This window comes from Trichoderma atroviride, chromosome 7 (assembly GCF_020647795.1).
Source record: "Trichoderma atroviride chromosome 7, complete sequence".
NCBI classification, from domain to species: domain Eukaryota; kingdom Fungi; phylum Ascomycota; class Sordariomycetes; order Hypocreales; family Hypocreaceae; genus Trichoderma; species Trichoderma atroviride.
This window is the reverse complement of record NC_089406.1, coordinates 2,751,620-2,772,191: the sequence shown is the minus strand read 5'-3', so window position 1 is coordinate 2,772,191 and position 20,572 is coordinate 2,751,620. Positions and strand designations below refer to the sequence as shown.

General features: G+C 50.2%; 3 protein-coding genes across 3 annotated transcripts; 1 reads left to right on the top strand and 2 right to left on the bottom strand.

The window, feature by feature from the left end:
• Positions 1–4,821: 4,821 nt before the first annotated feature.
• TrAtP1_012907 (uncharacterized protein) lies at positions 4,822–5,146 on the bottom strand (the record flags this gene model as incomplete). Its single annotated transcript, XM_066115713.1, has 2 exons — positions 4,822–5,046; positions 5,108–5,146. 2 exons carry the CDS (start codon positions 5,144–5,146, stop codon positions 4,822–4,824), a joined length of 264 nt encoding a protein of 87 aa, XP_065971812.1.
• Positions 5,147–8,907: 3,761 nt separating this feature from the next.
• Positions 8,908–9,693, top strand: TrAtP1_012906 (uncharacterized protein; the record flags this gene model as incomplete). Its single annotated transcript, XM_014088330.2, has 1 exon — positions 8,908–9,693. The coding sequence occupies one exon, from the start codon at positions 8,908–8,910 to the stop codon at positions 9,691–9,693; it is 786 nt and encodes a 261-aa protein (XP_013943805.2).
• Positions 9,694–14,378: 4,685 nt separating this feature from the next.
• On the bottom strand, positions 14,379–14,588 carry TrAtP1_012905 (uncharacterized protein; the record flags this gene model as incomplete). Its single annotated transcript, XM_066115712.1, has 1 exon — positions 14,379–14,588. One exon carries the CDS (start codon positions 14,586–14,588, stop codon positions 14,379–14,381), a length of 210 nt encoding a protein of 69 aa, XP_065971811.1.
• Positions 14,589–20,572: the final 5,984 nt, after the last annotated feature.

Here is a 20,572-nt window from a genome sequence, read left to right as displayed (position 1 = left end):
GCCGCACAAAGAAACAAGTCTAGTGAAATCACCGCCAACTTTTCTTTTCCTACAAGTCTTACTTCTCTGCAGAACTGTAGAGATCATTTACAATGATAATAACAAGAGAATCAATTTTTAGTTGAATATGCATTGCGCGGATCATGCAGCGAGCAATGGGAATGACATTCTCATGTTTTCTCTGAGTCTCACGATTACCATGCCTGAGGACTTTGACATATGCCAGTGTGGCTGGGCGGTAACTATTTGCTAGAAGCATCAATTTAATTCTTTATTCACACTGCTACATTTCGCTTTTATTTTTGTTTGCGGTTGAGGCCTGTAGTTGTATCCGGTGTATGACAAATAAGATGCCGTGTATAAAGCAAACAAGCCAGAGCTTAAACAAGTTCTCAATGAGTCGCAAGAATGGTTGAGATCGGTTGTAGCTACCTATATTGACTTCAAATATTATCTCACATTCGATGCCACAAGTAAAATAGCATATACAAGGTATATATAATGTAGGAGAAAATGAATACTGCTAAGGTAGGCCTTTTTGGTGGTAATTGAAGCAAATATTACAGCTTTGGTTATATTCGGCTGCTAAAGCTATGGGCAAATCCAGGCGTCTCAATAACATCAGTTCATGGTTGTACAACGCTTGACTCCGGACTTGACATATAGGCGCTACTTATGGACATCAAAATCTTTAATTCCACCGGGAGATGAAATTGCTCATGATATGAGAGAGGAATACTTGTTACTTGACCCTTTCCAAGCAAGATGAATCAAGACACAATATTCTTTATCAAAGCATACGATGGACTGAACTTATTCACCCATGCTTACAAGATTGGACATGCACTTCGCTTCTCGCGTTTATGACGGCAGCAAAGTCCACAGGCGCGAGTTCATCCACCATCACATATCATAAATGCAGAATGAACATGTTTTGCGCGCTTACTATACCTATTCAAAGCTCTATGTCCGTCTATCCCTGTTCTTTACAAGTGCCGTAAGATTTATAAAAGCATGCTTTGGGGTAGCGGTCTTGGCATTGGATATATTGTCTGCCGACTGAAGTCAAGATAGAAGATGCATGGATCTACTGATACGCCAAAGATAGCTCATAGTCCCTTTGTCGGCATATAGACTCACAGATATTATCGGCGTCATCAGAAAAACCGACACTATTGATACTCTTCTACGTACACTCGTCTCTTCATGGTGACAAAATGCTCGCTGGTTGGCACTAATATGACATTCGATATAACATGGAGGGGTAAGCAAATTGGGCTCTAGTAGATGTACGAGTATGAAGCACTGCAAAGATAGCACCCGAATCGTGTAACCCTGTCCTGTCATGCAGAAACAACGCCCGCTCTATCGAGCTATTACCCCAACTGGGTGTTCTCCGTCCATGAACGGTGGGTTCAATGAATGATGGATTTCGATACGGAAAGCATGCAAAGCTAGCGTCGTCTGGGGGGGTTTGACACTCCTGGCATTCAAGTTAAATCTGCCTTGTACTTGTATGCTTGCTACTCCATACACCGATGCACAGGTCTTCATACTTGTACGTCCGAAATGCTCACACGCTCACACACTAAAGGAGCGCTAACGGCCCCCCAGTCATCAAGCGAAAACGCCGGCGCCCAAAAGCTCCCTCGCTGTCGGTATCCCGACCTCAGAATTAACCCGGATTAACAAGCACAGTCGACAGCCACAAAAGCTAGCTCATCCCACAAGCAGTCCGCTGGAATGGCCGCTTCACAGCAAACGGCGCAGGACTGGAGGCTGTGCCATACGCCCACCCCCCAATCCGTGCCACCGGACTGCTGAGCCCACTGGTGAAACTCTCCACTCGTCGCGTGGATAGAGCAGGGAGTATCCCGGCTGATCGTCGAGACAGTGGGGAGGGATCTTAGTCGCAAAACGGAGGGCTCCGAAGCAGCCCGCTAGCTGTCCTTGCCTGCCACCAGCTGCTCCCATGGCCTTGGGATAGAGAAATGAGAGCCTGGATTCAGGTGAGGGGGCAGGGATGAGAAAGAAAATGGCAATCGAATTTTATATACGTGCAGTACATATACAGAGTACACGGCGGAGAGCCCCTCTCTGTCAAGAAACAAATGTTGCCGCTGCGGCAGGTTTCTGAACAGTCCGGGATAGGGATGGACCAGTGGGTCTGTTTCAAATTCATCTCATGGGCACAAATTTTTGCAATGAGCCGAAAGACGGCATTGTGTATGTACAACATATCGGTTTTGGTACGAGAATGTATCTGTGTTCTCGCTATTGGTGGCAGTTTCCATGCTGATATCTTACCGAGCCAACGGAATACTGCTCAGTGACATGCACAAGATAGGTCTATCCTGGCGGATAGTGAGATGATTCCATGGTTTACCAATGCAGACAAGAATGACTGCCCTATAATATCACACGTACAGGAAATGTCCGTGAGCGCAGACAGTCGCTCAGCCCAGCCAAGAGACCCGCAGGCAGGGTATAACCCGATGCTGGTAAATAAGGCAAAAATCAGGTTGTCTTTTTGCTTGTACGTGAAAGCTTACGCCCCCACACCCGGTCGTCTTTCGGTAGCAACTCTTCCGACGGCTGAATCGAGTAGTTTCTATTTCCGGTTATTGACGTTCATCTGCTCACGATGGCGGTAAGAGATACTCCAAGCAATGGATGGTGGGTGTTGAAGATTCGCGTAAGTAATACCCAATCGAGGAAGGGGCATGGACTTGTTCGATTCGGGAAATTCAATGGAATGTTCGGACTGTTTGAAGCAATAGGCATCTTGGACCTCCAAGGCAACACCTTCTACGACCGATCAGAGAATATAACCATCGACGCACCCTATATTGGAAGCTAAGCTGTCAAGTATAACTCATATTTAGGGTCCTCATCTTGTAACTAAGATGAATTACCCTCTATAGGCATATTTAGTGAGGAATCTTTGGAGCATGGCTTCGTCCGTTCGCACGAGGGTAATACTATTAGTAGAAGAGTCTGAATATACTTCAGGGGCTACTCATCGCGGTGGCCAAGTCTGGCGACCGACGAGTCATGTGATATGCGTCTTATTATCTAACCTACTGATCAAGCCTACATGATTGATTTTCTTGGCCTTTGAAGGACAATGAGACGCTCAGACTAATATGGTGATCATTTATACTATGGAGAGGCAGTAACAGCTTTACAGAACGGCAAAATAGTAGCATCATGGCTTGATTGTTGCCGAGCGTGAGCCATAATGAGAAGATATTTTGTAATCTTATACATTCAATATCATCATTTATACTCTATATAGTAATTACAGCGAGATTACCCAATGCTCACCAGGAGAAGAGGCTGTTCTTCAAACGCGTTTGCGCATGGTAGGCCAATTGGATCTACGTTCGCCAAATACCTAAATGGGATATCGTAGTAAAATGATATCTATTAGCTCTGCACGAAATTCTAGGGAATTCTACTGTAATCGCAGTAGCATTACTCTACCTATTTTTTATCGCATAGAAAATAGTAGCTATTACTAGTCGCGTGCTTGCTCCCCAGGTCCTATTTTTTCTTGGCTATATGCCGGAAACGTATTCCCATTACTAACATATTACAGCACATGCACGGAGCACAGTAAGATGAGACGATTTCTAATGGCACTTCGGTCGCAGCAGCCGAAACCCATGCATGCATATTTGCAAGGATTGATGCTTACCGGTAACCGTTATTATCTCCCCGTGATGCGGCGACGATCCCGACTCCTTGCGGCGAGTTGACAAGTACGGCAAGTTTCGCCGCACTCCGCTGGCCGTTGGCTCAGACCTGGAATGAAGCTCTGAATACTCTGCAAATAGCATCTCTCAGTGGGATTGAAGTTATCAATGAGATTCATGTCAAGATGCCGCGCAACTGCTATCGGACATGTAGTAAAGTAAGCGCGCTGAACAAGGCCGCAGTCCGCTAAAGCCATACACGTATCAAGGCCCTAGCAAGGTACATAAGCGCGACCGCCTGGGACGCTGATCTGCTGCTAGGACACCGCGTACTTGTAGCGTACCAGGTAACTTTCCAGGCTTCCCAAATTGCTGGCGAAGCTCTTGCTGCTCTTGAATTTCTTTTCCCTTCCATCTTCACCCTGCCACAACAGTTCCGCAAATATGTGACATCCACCTCCCGCATAACCACCATGGAATCTACGCCATCACATGTGCAGTTTGAGAATGACTCCAAAGCAAAGGCCTCTACCTGACGGAGCATAGGGAGGTCGTATTGATACGCCTTGCAGGGAGCGGTTGATGAGATCCAACGGACAAGCAGTACCTATTACCTCGGCTGGCTGCTAATCTCTTTCTAATCTCTAGGACTGCAGAGGATAGATGAATTAATATCCATGCCTGCTTGCACACCACTCTCTAGTTCTTGTCACATGCTGGATCATGCCGCATGCAGATGACGCCCCATCTCAGACAGCAAATCGAAGCCTTGCAAAGCGCAATCAGAACGTCGCAGTGCTGCGAGCAGTCGCCGTGGCTACAGTGCAGGACGTGTACTATATGCTGCCGCCAGGGGCCGATGGCTGATTAGCCGGCATGATATGATTGCCACCGCTCCATCATCGCAGCCTTGCCTGGTCTTATCGTGCAGCGCACCCGCCATTTCTCGCCAGATCACCACACCACCCAACTGCGTCTGAGGATCATCCTGGAGACTTTTTGCACGAGGTTGGACAGTGCTCATTTGGCCTCAAGCTAGCATCGGCGCCTTCCCGTCGGTTGGGCGGAGCGATCCTCTGTTCTTGATAGGCTCGGGCATAGTCGGCATGTGAAATACACAAGACTAAGCTGGATATAGCGAGTTTGGCGAGCAGGCGATATTGTTTGCCATCTGGCTGACCAAGTTGTTGGTGATGAGCTCAGATACCACCTGTGCCGGCCTCTCATTTGATATTGGCATCCGCAAGTGCTTCATGCTTAGATTATATGGAGCTCGGGCGTTAACCGCTTCCAAGGTGTGCAGCAACGATAGCGTCCATGGGTGATACTGGCGGACGGGAGGATCTTCCTGCACGTTGCTGATCAGCGCACCCAACGGCAGCTCCCCCTAAACTATTCTGGAAGTCTACCCCGGCACTAGCTAGCCAGGGGGGGTCGTCATTCGTCATGGAGGTAGATCTTCTGGAACCTGCCCTGCCAACTGCCAACTGCTCCTGTCTTGCGCCGCTGCTTCATAAACTTCGTGTTCTCGGAGGCCTGGTTCATCAATAGGGATGATCACTTGGCCCAGCCCTGCCAAATTGCACATCACCCATTGGCAGATCGTGTGGAGTGATGCCTCATGCCTAAATTCGACGTTGATCAGTTGCCGTGCGCGAGGACTGGACGAAGGAGGCAGGCGATCTGACAATGCCAACTCCACGGCCTCACCAATGCGGAATACGGCCAGGACTACCGCGGACATATGCCAAAGAAGACAAAGGCAGACCCTTTCCTAGGCATCAAAGGCTTGGGGATTGTGTCCTACTACTGTTTCACGACTTCACCGGCAGCAATAGGCGATGCCAATAGCTCCTATAGCCACTAACGCAGCCCTGCTAACGGCGCGTGCCAAGCAGAGTTAGTTGGTGCGGAGCAAGGAGCACAGTACGGAGTGCTTCAGGTACGACGGAGGTCGTAAGAAGTTTTCGATCCTCTCGGCCAAATACCAAAAATGTTAAGAAATCGACGAGTGCGCGGAGGATGCTCATTTACAGAGTAAATCACTTTCCAGGCTGAATAGGCCTGGAGGTATGAGCCGGCTGGCCATCTATGACGCACCGAGTGCATTCTACCATGGCGATCACTTCGGGATCGAATTGAGACATATCATTTCTTCGAGCTCACCTTCTCGCGATGAGATATGTATACGAGCTGATGAAGACGCCCCGTCTCGATTCCTTGAGCGAAAGGCTTCAATCAGAAGCTATTGGACTGGGGCTTCAACCTTCCAGAACATCTTGACATCTACCATCTCATTTCAACGACCCAGATTTGCTCCACGCGGACGTGTGCACCTTGGCAAATTTGGAATGACCCGTAATAACTGACGGCCATGAGAGCTTACCCCTTGTCAAGGGGTGTGATGTCGCTGCTATACTTGTACTGCCAGGCAGGAAATTCGATCGACAACTGTTCGAGAAGGGCCGGCCTGAGGCAATACCGTGGCATATGACATGGCTTTCCAACTTGCTCAAGTCGAAGTCTACATGTACATATCTCGTATGGAGCAGCGAGCGTGCATCGAAGTCTAAGAAACCGATGGCCATTGACAGTGGTTAACTGGCTAGCTGGTAGCCGAACATTGCAGCCGACGAGCTGCTACGCCGTTCCTGGACGCTACAGTAGTACGCCGATACGCACCAACACATATACCAGAACTCGTATAATCCTGTACAGAGTTTACTGAGGCTGTGGCCGTGTTGCACCACGCTTGGGCTGAAGATGGCGTCCTTTTATCTTCTTCTGTAGTCCTTTGAGGGTCGACAATGGCGGAAGTGCATCAAAGCTATAGAGAGGCAGAACGTAGTCATGACGACAGACTGTGTAGCATGAATCGTCCAACGACGCATCGGTCAGCCAGACGCTTTAGTCGGGGAAGGATACGGCCGAGAGAAGCTCAAGCATATGCAAATGCTACTCCACTGCGGAACAGAAAGGCAAATTAACCCCCCTGGCCCCATTAGCCCTCCTTGATACTGGGTAGATCATGACACGCCTCTGCCAGAACAAGGGTCTCAGAGAGTGGCGCCTGCGTCAAACAGGCCTAGCTGGAGAATCACGCAACTCGATGAAAATCTACTGGCTGCTCACAGGGCTTCTGCTAGCACGACGATCATTAATTAGCCTGTACCGTGAGAGCGAGGCGCACTTAGCAGCAGCGCAGGACGCCACGCCACGAGGTGATGCCCGCCCGGCGCTGGTCGCTTGAAAGACCACCAGTTAGCACTGACTGAGGAGCGTGTTAGCGCGGACAGCGAGTTGGGAAGAGCCTAGAACGAAGCTAGCTGATGCTGCTGTGCTCTAGATGAAGCCGGCGCGCTGCAGGAGTTCCATACGAAAGTTTGCCGATGTCATTCTCGGACCGCCACCGCAGATTGCTTCACCGAAGGGAAATCGCTCCTCGCATCCTGCGGCTGGATCGAGTACACGAGTCGGTCAAAGGGCGTGGCAATCGTGATACCACATCAGGCACTCACGCAATATCAAACAATGAAGCCGTGGGCCGACCGGAATGCTGTTCGTCCCTGGCTTCGCTTGCTCTCTATTTTGCTCTCTTCTCTTCAATTTTCTTTGCTTTGCTTTTGGGGAGCCCGTGTCAGCGTACTGGATCGAGATTTTCGTTGGCTCTAGTGACGCCTCGATGACGGCTAGTGTTATATTAAACAAACCCAGCGCCGTTACTAGTCAGGCCTCTCGGTCCTGGCGTGTCACCTTGTTACCATCACACTGAGGATGCAATAAAGCAATGCAAGAGATCAACCTGACAACCCATTGACAGAGGATAATGATCCGCGTTGCCGCGAGTCGTAGATCGTCTCAAGCTGTGTTAGGTCGCTCCAAGGGGGGGGGATATCCGACGCGGGGCGGTTTCTCAGAGCGGCCCCGAGTTTCTTGTAGACGCCGGCGAATAGTATCGCAGCTATTGCAGCTTGCTTGACCAGGAGTCCGTGGCACTGACGACTGCAATCCTAAACGAAGCTACCTAGATATAGGCCTATATGCAATGCCATGTCCAACCTGACCATGGCCGCCGAGACGCGGTGGAAGGCCGGAAGTTAGTTGACACGAATCAAACCAGCGGGCGCTGTTTTTAGCACGAGCTGCTTCGTCATCCAGAAGCTGAAAACGAAGGAATTGCCAAACGAGGTTGAATGGCGCTCGGGTATGGATCAGGGTTATGGCCAGCGCTGGCTGCTCACGTTTACAGTCTTGTCCGTACACGCTGATCCACCCTGTCCACGACGTTTGACCACACAATGATCCCTGATGACAATCCCTGGAGCTCCGTCAAGCCACCGCTGCTGTGCTAGCATGCAATACCACCCACGCCTACGATCTCTATCCGCGGTCCCGGTCAGGGAGGATGACCAACCAGGCCTCCACCTCAGACACCCTCGCGTTGTGGCGCCAACCGCATCCCTGCTTGCTATCCGCACTCCCCCCCTTTTCCCCTTGACCTGGAACGTTCCCGCAGCAGACTCAATTCCGAAAGCCTCAATGCTCTCCACACACACCCTTTGGTAGTACGCCCGCTTGCACCGCTTCCCATTATTCAGGCGCTCCTCTTGCTAGACGGCCGGGCTTACAAGTTATTGGCCTTTGGTCCCAGACTTTCCTTGGGATGATAGCTTCTAAACAGGGGAGGGTGGTTGGCCCACTCCCAATATCTGCGATGGGTTCAAGGCGCCGGGGCACTTCCTAGTCTGTTGTGTGGGATACTTAATGTCGACGGAAGACAGATCTGATATGCCGCTCCACACCCAAACACACTCGAGTCTCTCTACTGGCGGCTCAAGTTACTTATATAGCATCTCTAGCCCCCATCTTGGTTCCAAAGCTGAGTCTTGTTCTCTTTGAATCGAAGATCTTTACGACGGACCTCTTTCACACCTCCTTACTCGCAAATAACCTCCAAGCCACTTCCAAATTTGTCTGCTCTACAGTCGAAGCGGTCGACGACTCTCGACTCGAGGACATTACGAACCATTCTCAAACTGCTCAGCACTCAACACACTTCGTGTGTACAGCAGAGCCTCGAGGCTGCACAGACCCTGATTACTCACTCTCTCAACTACACACACAATGGCTCTGGTCACTTCCATGATATCTCCTTCTCATTACGGCGCACAGCACTCTGGATACTACCAATCACCCCCTTCGCCCCCCCATGGATGAACCGAAATGTTCACTGCCCTCAATCTCCAACCTCTTGGGCCTCGCCGACGCTGGCTCTATGGCGAGCGAAAGCTCATACTCTAGCTCTCCTCGACCCTATGCCAAGGCCGAGAGCAGGCCAGCTTCTCGACACAGGGCACTGCCACCCACACCGCCCATGTCCACAGATGCTTCATTTGACGCTCGGCGGTCTCCGTCAAACAGCGTCTCTTACGCTCCGTCTAGCACCTACTACGAGACAACGCCCCCTGCAGAGGCCCATGACACACATCGATATCGAATGGCCTCTCTGCCTGCCATCTCAACATCCACTGCCCAGCCACCTTTGCCGCCGGCGATGGGATCTGCCCATTCTGCCCACTCTGTCCACTCTCCTGCCAGCAACTACTATCCTGCGCAGAATCTACCGCCGCCACCTCCCCCGGCTTCTGGTCTCCAGTATCAGCGCGCGCTACCCCTGTCGTTCCCACCGCCACCTAGCCCTCTCAGTGTAACCTCCTCTGGCGGCTACGTGTGGCAACATCACCACTATCTCAACCCATCAAACGGCATCCCATTTCCACCCTCGCAAGACCGATATATATGCCAAACCTGTAACAAGGCCTTCAGCCGGCCCAGCAGCCTGCGTATCCACAGCCATTCACACACAGGCGAGAAGCCATTCAAGTGTCCCCACACTGGATGCGGCAAAGCCTTCAGCGTTCGGAGTAACATGAAGCGACACGAAAGAGGCTGCCATGGATTTGACGTCGGCAAAGGGCCCATTATGCTCCCTTGAGCGTCTGAAGCAACATCTGAAAACAGAGGCATAATGAGAACATGACTGTTCTTTTCTTTATTCTTTTTTTCGCAAGCATCCGCATTAATTGTGGAACTCGGGAATTAGAAGATACACGAGATTACCAGGTCACACTGGCGGAAGCTTGCAGCCTTGGGATGGCTTGATCTTTTTTTTTATCCTTTTCCTTTTGTTTATATGCGCTTGGGTCTGCATGGCGTCGGGAAACAAGTTATCCTACTTCTTCTATCTTGTCACATTCGGACGCGTCATGAAACGGGTTTGGTATCTCCCTGGCAGGCACTAACAAAGTGGCTATATGGGATCAGTCTGTGTTCATTTTGGTATCTTGGGAAATGGAAAGGCTCTGAGAAAAAAATGCAGAGCAGTGCATTAGTACGGCGTTTGTTCTTCTTTTTATCTAGCCAAGGGCTAAGGAAACTGAGGCGAAATTCTGAGAAATGGAAGAATTTCATGTATATAGAACCACACAATCAAATCTCGCGGGAGATTATTTTTTACGTTTTTGACGATGCCTCTCTTGTTTTCCGCCTTTTCTCCCTTGTGCCGAAAGTGACTGACTCGTTTGATTGACATGAAGTTGATTGTTCCTTGTTCCTGGTGCCATCTCCCGGCCGCATGTCTCACATTTTCTCCGCCACTGAACACAGAGCCAAACGGTGTCTGGAGCTATTGAGCTCCCTCTTGCTCCCTCACTGTAGTAGCATTGGTTATAATTAGTTATACCCGATGGATTCCCCACTCTACACCGATCTGCCTCCTTTTGGGGGGGGGACGGCGACCTACTGTAGTAACACGCCGGAGTTTTGTAGACATGTATACAAGTACAAGTAATGTACAGTAGCACCACCCCAAGTCAAGTTGCGACAAGCGTCGTATACCTGCATCGGCTTTTTACGCGAGGGGCCCCCCGAAGCCTGTTGCACCAAAAAGACTACTGTTCCTTTCCCCCATGTCGATCGCTCTCTTTCGTTGACCCTTTTGCTACCAATGAGTCGAGTTGTCCAAACGCTTGTGTCTTTTTGAATGAACGGGTAAAGCGGGAAGGAAGAGGAACTGGGCGTTGAAAATCCGTGGGACCGTGCGACGGCACTTGAAACGGCGGGTAACCGAAGGCGAAGGGGTGGGGAGGGAAACTTGAACTGATTACATATACAACTAACTGCTGCTGCTACTGTAACTCATGCGGCTGTTGTGAAATATATCTACAAGTATGGAATAGTATGGGGGAAGAGGCGTTGGCCCTACTGTACTGATAGCAGGTATAAGTGGGGTTGGTTTTCAGTGAGGGGGGATGCAGTGAGAGTAATGCATCCCCGTATACCTTGATACTGCCTAGTTCTACTGCCTAGTTGTGAGAGCAGTGTAAAGAATGGGATTGGAGGGCAGTTGAGGGTGTTTCCTGTAGGCAGTTGGTTGTGAGTGTCCAAAAACTTGTCCATGCTGTGTGTGCGTTAACATGTCATATGTTATTTACTACTTGTATCAGTATTGCAACTACCGAGTATTGATCCTGGAAAAGAGAAGCGAGAGTTTTTTTTTTTTCCCTTGTCCTTTTACGAGAGCTGCGTAATAGAAATACGACGGAGCCATCTCCGGTGGTTTAGTGTTTAGAACCCCGTACAAAAAAAAAAGGACTGATTAACAAAGCCACATGTGTTATCGCCATCTGTTTAAATCACAAAGTTAAAAGCTTAATTCCTTTCGATATTCTTGAGTCATCATTTGTAATAGCTGATGGCAAAGAAGAAAAAAAAAGGCTGCTGCTGGCACACAAGTACGTACTGCTAGTAGCAGTGTTGCTTTGATTCAAGAAACACTAGTTACATACGAACTATTGGTGAGAGATATGAATCACGAAACGATGCAGCTAGGATGTAGGCGCCATGTATCATTTGAACAACAGCAACAACAAGGTGCTGCAAAGGACGAATTAACACAAGAAGAAACAACAGGGGTAGTCCCCCAATTCGCGGCAAGCGGGGAATCCTTTCGAGATGCAGCAGACATGGGGTTTTAACAAAAAGAAAAGACGAAACGCAGCAATTTGACTGGCAAATGTCGGCCTATGGTGCATGTATACTGTATGTTTGCGGTAGGGGGAGCCGATTCCCGACCTTTCCGAACGAGGAAATATCCGCGCGGGCTGGAGAAGGGGCAAAAAAAGAGAGAGAGAGTGAGAGAGATTTGCATGGGGTGTGTGTGTGTGGAGGGGGGGGGGGCAGGATGATCCTACAGGCGCCCCTGTCGCGGAAAGAATGATGATCTCGCGCGACTCTAGACCAATCTTTTTTTCTTTTCTTTTTTTTTCTTTTTTCAATATTTGTGTGTTTGATTCGAATGATAGAGGGGGAAAAGGACACGCTATACTCTGAAAAAGCAAAGAGGAGGTCATCGAGATTCCCCCTTTTGCCAAGAAGCGAGTTGGCGAGTTACGCGGCTTGGCTGGGAAAAGCCACCAAAGGATAACAAAACGATGCTTTGTTATCTCATCTTACACTGCCTCATGAAGGGGCATTACTAAGGGAGGAAAAAAAAAACTTTGGTGGTGTACTCCATCAATCTTGCTTTTTTGTTAGTTGGTTTGCTTCAACTTGTCAACTCTTCTCTCTATACGACGTCTACTTGATGTAAGGTTGCTGCTATCTGATACTTGGGGCGGTAGGGGCCATGGGTACCTGCTCGTATATTATAACCTAAAACAAGCTGAAGCGGCTGATCCTCCGACTAACGCGAGAGAGAGAGAGAGGGAGAGAGAGATGGAGGGAGACAAAAAAAGACTTGGCAAGGCAACAATTCTGGAGGCGTGCAGAACGTATTTTACCCTCGCCCTTTTGGGGGCTTGGGGTCTACAAAGGATTCTCGGTTCTCTCTCTCTCTCTCTTTTCTTAATTCATTTGCTTGCTTGGTTGATGGACTTGCATTTGTTCTCCCTGGCCCTGTGCTGCGCCTATCAGCTTATGTTGACAGCTGGAAGTAGGTAGTAGTGAGTACCGTCGAATCCAGCAGCAAACGTACCTCGTCGATACTCCATCCTGCCTGCTGGGCTAGCATATAGGCGCGGCGTTTGAGCTGACAGATGGGCTAAGCCGCCTTGAGAAGGGAACTAAACGTTTGAGCCCAGGCCCCAGCCCAGGCCCAGGGCCAGGGTGTTGGGGAAGAGCTAAATATGGAGCACCCTTGGGACCTACGGCCGGTCAAAAGCTGAGGAATAGCAGCGGGCGTTAGTAACAACGCTATGGATCACGATACGCCTTTTTTTGGGGCTGTTGGTCACTGCGTACGTACTTGTACATGTGTATTGCAAGTGCCGATGTGCTGCTCGGAATGGTTTGGTAAACACGGATTGCCTGTATCGTTGAGACTGCAGAGGCAACAGTTTGCAGCTGAACTACTAGTCTGGTACTATCAAGACTCAAACTGTAAGATACCACTGTTTGTATCAGGTATCTCTACAAGCACTCCGTAGTGGTGTGTGTTCAAATCTCAGCCGGCCTAAATCAACCACGCTTCCAACTTGTACTGTAGGCACAAGGACACAAAACACGCACAGAGGGAGCAGAGCAGCAAGGGCAAGGGGGCGTGTCCCAGACAAGACTCCAGTTTTGATGTGCAACACGGATAGGCTACGCCTTAGATCGACAGAGTGCATGCGTTGGCGCCAAAGGGGAGGTCTCGGGATTTGCTCCAAGCCAAGAGCGCTACTGGGCTAAGCAAAGTCCAGCACGAGATTGGATGGGCGGCAGAGGCAGAGAGGGTGGAAAACGAAAAAGAGGCCAAAGTAAAGCAGACTATCGATGCAGGACTAGCACAAGCCCAGCCGGTCCTTCAGCCGTACATCCAAACGCTGCTGCAAGGAGGTAACAAAAGCCCGAAGGCGCGAATCAGAGCGCCTAGTATATACATGGTGCCGGCAAGGGGGAAACCAACTTTCTGGGCTAATTGGGTAGAAAAACGAGAGGGAGGGGGGAAAAAGGAAAGGAAGAACAAGAAAAAAAATCAGGCCACATCGGACGAATCATCAGGGCCGGATCTTGTTTAGAGTCGTCGATGGCTGCGCGCTGGTGGCTTGTTAGTTGTTAGTGGCACATTCTTTTGGTGTTGACGGAGACCCGGGGTTAAGGATGTGGCTTTCCGGAGCCCCATCCTTTTTCTCTTGTATCTCTTCTTTTGAATATTTGGATTCCGATGCTCATCTTGTTTTCCGTTTAACTGCTTGCGGTATTTGCCCTTTTAGCGATGGCCCGCTTACCGTGGGAAGGGGGGAAGTATATGCGAGCGTGTCGATGGATTCAAATGTTCCTAGGCTCTGCTAGTTCGCAAACTTAGGTTCCTTACTCTGACAATTAATAATCCCGGTGCCTGAGTTTGTGCGCCCTCCAAAACGGAACGAGGTGACTATACCGCATTGCGCCGTCCAGAGTGCAATTGCCGACGCTTTTCGTCAACTTCTGTTGGTCGTGTCCGTTGTGATAGATAACTCGTCGTCAAGTTTGCCTCACGAAGAGAAGAGCGGTCGGCCTCATCGACCTGTCTTCGGTTCCGTTGCTGGAGCAGCTTTCCCAGTGGCAGCCCGTTAGTTTCAACGAGGCGCACATCATATCAGCAGCAACATGTAATCAATCCATCAGCTATCGTCATCATCGCCATCACAGTCTGAACAATCAACCCAACTGGCGTGTGAAAGCTTGCGGAATACCGCAACCAGCTGGGGGGGTTGCCAAGTAGCCGCCGTCGCAAGCAGATTTTTTGGACCGCGCATCCGGAAACTGCGGAACTTCTAGAAGTCGTGATTTGACACCATGAATGGGGGGCTGCGCCAGCCAAGATGCGGCGTTGACTCGGGCTGCACCGTTTCTCTGCGTGCTCTTCATGATTCCAATGGCGTCTGAGTGCCGCGGGGCGTGGAGATGGCCTCGTTTGGGGCCTTGCCTCGCACGTGGTGCCCGCGAGATTTGATGGGACAGTTTTAGGTTTAGATGAGCCCATGTTGGCGTACCGTCAGGCTGGTAGCGGCTATTATGGGAATGAGGAGGGGGGCCAGCTCTTAATGCCGTAGCTTTCTGAGACAATTTGGCAGAAGCGTTTAATACGGTGCCCCTCTTGATAATCGACGTCCAGGTAGATTCGTGCTACTCCAAAGTCTGATTTCGCCTATGTAATGGCGCTTGAACAAACGCACTGGGGGGGGTGTTTTCTCTGCTTTTGCTTGCTGCATGGCCCTCCATGGAGCCCATGGATGGATTGACTGCCAAGGTGCTTATTTACTTGATATGGAGCATGATCCCGATGGAGATGGCAAGGGGATTGTACCGCCGCCGCCACTAATTGACAAACTCAAGCGAGACTTCCGAGCTGCGGCTGAACGATTTGCTCGGAACTCGGATGCCGTGGCCAGGACCGCCCGTCTCTTCCAAGCAGCCGCCCTACTTGTAATAGAGAGCGTGGATGAGTGTGGCTCCCCTTTTTTGCAGAGATGATCAAGATCTCTTGGATTTGGAGGCTGAGGAAGCCTACAGAGTCAAGCCAGCCAACTACTAGTCATGTAGAGTTAAAATTAAGAAGAGCAACAAGATCCAAGATCAAGGAGAATCAGCACGCAGCTACAAGCCCTTGCTATAAACACCTCTCCATCACAAAGCTGGAGCCCAGGAACTTTGGGGCGAATCGAAATATCAACCACCCCCTCAGCTTCAGCCCTGGCATGGCATCGCCAGAAGGCGCACTCACTACACCTGACTCAACGAGACCCTGTATTTGATTTTTCAGCTCTGCGTCGCTTGCTAATTAGCGAGGCATTACACATCACAGGACCGCCCAGGTGCCGATGGGTTTGAAAATAGCATCGCCAACGTCCGGATGATCTGTTGGCCAGGTATACCTCAAATATCGCATAGAATACGAAGCGTCGAATCAGAGCTCGCCATTGTCATTGCGGCTCTCGAAATGGGTAATCCCAGCTGCAAAGCAGAGAGAAACTATACTAACCCAGTAGCTTAGAGCAAGGGGAGTCGAAAAGAGAGAGAAAAAAAGAAAGATCTGACAGAAACCCCAGCGCCTGGTCGCTTTTGCGGGCGCTCGTCTGCCGTTTATTCCTCGCACATCTTGTACTCGTCGTAATTTTTCCATCTAAACCCTCCCACACCGTTTATTAGCTGAAGATCTGTAAATTGACTCATCTCCGTCCCAGCATTCGTGCACCCATGCAGCCCTAAATCTAAAAGCTCCACAGGCCTTTTTTGTGTCAAAGAAGAAATATATGTCGGAATTGGGCAGTACCTCACGCACACCCCCTCCCCTATTCCCGAAGGAATAGGAATAGGCCGACAAGGAACCACTTCGAGCAGGGCGCACTGGGAATAATAACAAAGCAACACGCCAAAAAAAAAAAAAAAAACTTTGGCTGAGAGAAATGGGACATTTACTAGTAAGATGGAGAAAAGAGCGGTGATTTGCACCCCCGGTGCTCGTTCGCTCGACGGGCCGCGCGAGAATCCTCGTGGCATTCCGTCTCCATATTGTATTTTCATCCTCGGTAATTCCACATTTTTTTTTTAGGGTAGTTTCTTTCCTTTTGGAAAAAAAAGCAGTAGCGGTAGTAACGAATTACAGCACGAGTAATTCCGCCGGCTAGTTGGGATGGGATCTGATTCGCCTTTGGGGCTAATGAAACCGCAAACTTGGACTTACACGCACTTGACTTGGCCCTAAAACATGAGCCGCAAATTGTGGATAGTCGGCGAATGGGGCATGGAGATCCGGAGTTGAGGCTTTGGCCCTGTCCTGGACTCCGTAGTTCGTGGTTCGTGTAAAGCCCGAGACACGGACGAGGCCGGACGCGGTTCTGAGTTTTGAAGTGGTTCTTGCTACTGCTAGTAGGAGCCGTAGTAGCTGCGATGGCTGTTTGAGCAGCATGTAAAGCATATCCACCATCGGGCGCGCCCTTGAATGGTGTCTTTGCTTGCCAGTTTGGTAGGACTTTTGACAAGATGAAAATTGAAAATAAAGATGTAAATCACATTAGACGCCGGCGGGCGTACCGTTGTAAGCTGGACGACGTTACTGTTGCAGTATATTGCTGTGATGTTAAATTGCCGTGCCCTCTTTTGTCGTTGTAAACGTAATCAAAGGCTGGCACTCATGGCAAAAAGGCTAAAGGCCGGCTCCGCCTCCAAGTAATCATAAATACAACTATGTATCAAACTGCTGACTCTGCCACACACACCTCCCAGCGGAAGATACTTACCGTACTGCTACTCCAGACGCATGGCGGAGGCAGGGATAAGGGAATCATCGAGCCCTCCAAGAGTGTCATGACTGTTCTGTAACGCTAGTTTCCTGCGGCTAAAGCGAGAACGCCCCCTCCCCTTTCCCCCCCCTTTGCGTCAATGACATGAATGACAAGAAAAACACCCCGATCATCATACAAGCTAGAGAGGCAGCAGTTCATGGTGCTACGGGTCGCTTCGCTGTCCCGGCGGTGCCTGGAGCTGCGCTATGAGATGGACCCGCGCCGCGGAGCAGGTTCCCGAATCTGTCTAAAGCCATTGGGCCTTCACTAGCAAGTATTGGAAGGGGGTGCGGTCGAACCGCATAGCTGGGAACGGCAAATCGACATTAGGGAAACAAGAGAAAACCGTCTGTGCACCTGATCCGTCGGATTCGAGACGCCCCAGTGCTGTGATTCCACGGCGTATGGGAGCGTATTGCCATCGCCATCAGTGGTTAATACATGTGTACGTATGGATATGGAGTAAAGGAATGGTGATGATGGGACAGATCTAAACGACTGCCCAATCAGACATGCAGATGCTACTGTTGCAGCCGGCAGTCGTCCTCTATCTCCCCCCGGAGCAGCCTTACTGACGCTGCATGTCCTTGTCAAAGCGTGACGCTGGACGTCCATCCCACTGAGCTCCGCCAACTGCCACAGTAGCAGTGCTAGTACGTGATTGCATCTACCGCTCTTTCAGCAGCATGGCTCTCGTTTGTTTCGGCAGCGTCGTATTTGCCACGGCTGTTGTGCGGTTGTCAAAGTTGTTAAACCCGAGGTTATGAGATGTCAATTTGTTATCTCCTGTGCTCTATACTACCTTCCCTTCGTTTCGTTTCCTTCCGGGATCGGGTTACAGCCACAGCGCCATAATGTATCAACTTGATGGAATGCCAGCGCGAAACCCGCAGCATTACGAGCTCCAGGGTTTCATATACTCATCACATCTTGTTGGATACATTGGTGCTGTTGATGCTGTTGATCTCGGGCTTCGGCATAGCGCGCACCGCAGTTGCTGGCATGAATTAATTCATCGACTGCAACGCATTGTTAGGCAGCGCAGCGTTGCACATGTTCCCATGATCGTGCGACTTTCGGTCAGTAGTCAGCCCAGAAGATCCTTTGAGGCATCAATATACGGCCCCGGACAGGCTCAGCTCAGACCTCATTACAAACGGCACGTCGCCCCTGGCCTTGTACTTTACCACTTGCTCACATGGATAAAAGTCTTTTTGTTTTTGTTTTTTCTTCTTTAATTTAGAACCTGCAATTCACTGTTGCCGCAGCCGGAGTACCTATTTCCCCAAACAGCTCCTCATCCCCCATGCCACACCTGACACATATTACGGAGCAAGACCCTTTAGGCATAAAAGGCTAAGAGACAAAACAAAAAAAGAAGACGAACGAAAAATAGCAATTCTCGCGCCGAACGTCAAGTTACGCCCTGGCGTTGCTTCTGCCCTGCCCTGGTTCGGCACGCTTTCCCCGTTTCCCTTCTCCATCATCCCTGCCCTTCAAAGCCTCAGGTCTGGCACACCCCCCCTAGGCAAACCGCCCGGCCGAAATCCTATCAGCCTCTCAGCTCCTCCGATGGCCAGGTACAGCGGCAGCGCAAATGGCGTGTTTTTGCCAGCAGCTGGCTGGCTTGTTGATCCCTCATGCGGGGGGGGGGCTGGCCGCTTCCCCGAGCCTGGACGAAGCAGATACGAGCAGCATCGCTGCATGCAAGCACATATACGTGTTGGTATTGCATTCAACATACCTGCCTACTTGCTAGACTTTCATCGCTGCAGAGAGCCATTGCAAGTTCAATGTTAGGGACGGGTAAAAGGGACTAGCATGCCGCAACAAGGGGACTTTTGCCCCAGCGCTCTCCGCTGAAAACCCATGCCCGGGCGATCACCTACCAAGCTATTGGGAGGAAATCAAGTGGTCACAATTGGGGAGAAAGGAAGGGGGGGCCCTTACCATGGAGCCCTGAGGCCGGACCCGAATGGACAGGGACACGCGTTCTTCCAGGACAAGGCCTCATTTTCAAGGATAGGCTGGCTATTAGACCCGCCGTCAAGGTGGGAGACACAGCCCTAGCTTATATTCTCCATGATCATCATAAACCCCTCTCCCCGGCTCTCGACACGCCCCCTTGCCGTTCTCTTTTGCCTTCTTTCAGAGCGTGCACACACGCCCTCGCCCTGGCCTGGCCTGGTCTGGCTTGTTCTGATCTGATTTCACGGCCTGTCAAATAGCATTTCGTCAATGAGTTGCAAGGCAAAACTCCGCTCAAAATTATGGGGACTCCTCCGCCTGGTCCTTGAAGGAGATCACGGCTGCCAAGTTTGCTTTCATAACAGGTATGTGGTCCTGCGGTCCTGCGTTCGACTAATAGTGATATACGGCTAGGCCGAGACAATCAGATGCCGCTCGCAATTGCCGACACAATTTTTTTCCCTAGGATTGAGTAAAAGGAAAAGAGAAGAAGAAGAGAAAGAAACTCTCTGCTGGGCCATATATTCCACATGCGAGAATATGCACTGGCCGCTCTACAGTGCCTTCTATACACGTAGCCCTACGACCACGGATGTAGGTAGTAATACTACCGCCAAAGCAACATCAAAACTCCGCTTGACAGGTCTCGTGGGCAAGGGGTAGTCTTTGCACAAGGTTTGGCGTACGAGTAAGTCCTCTGCTGAACAGAAAGTAATCCAGGTTGACTGCAACTGGCATTCGTGTGCCTTGACAGATCTAGCTAGTAGCTGAGACGAGTCTAAGGAAGCATCCGTCTGCTGCTAAGTGGGGAGGAGATGGATCACTTACAAGGCATTGTAGGCTGTAGAAAACGGTCGGTAGAGGCTGCCTAAAAGGGTATAAGACTTGCTTTATGCTCACGAACAGACAGCCCAAAAAGGCGGGCTGATTATTTATTTTAAAGGGGAGCATTCGAGGACTCTCACACTAGGCGATACTGGTTGGCATTTAACCTCCTGCTCTATAACATCTACCTATGTATATGTATAAATAGGTATGTGTGCGTGTATAGGTAGGTATATAGGGAGACTATCATGTAAGATACCTACTCAAAGTTTATAGGTATTTGTATATGCTCCGTGTCTCTCTCGTAATTCGTATACGCCCAATGCCGCTCGATATTTCCACTAGCAGTGCTAGCAGTAGAGACACGCATATGCCACATCCATGTCAAGGTCCATGACTCAGGCTCGGGGAACACAGCATGCTCCAGAACGGACCGGTCTTGAGTTGAGGCGGACATTGCTGAGTTGCGGTGAAATCCAATGCCATGCGTGTGCAAACTAGCATACCGCCAACTCGACTCTCAAACTCATGCTACAGTACAGTATGTAGGGGAGGGTGGTGATGGCAAGGAGGGGTTGGGACGGGATCCCCAGACGATGAGATTCGCGCGTGTGTGAGGATATTCCCCGATACCACTCTACAATTGGTATATACGTCTAGAATACCCTTTTTCCCGTTTAGTAGTGCGCGTAAACGCATGTTTTCTGTATGGCACCATCACATGAAGCTCTGCGGCTAGATACCCGCCATGTGACGATGGAACCCTGAAATCAG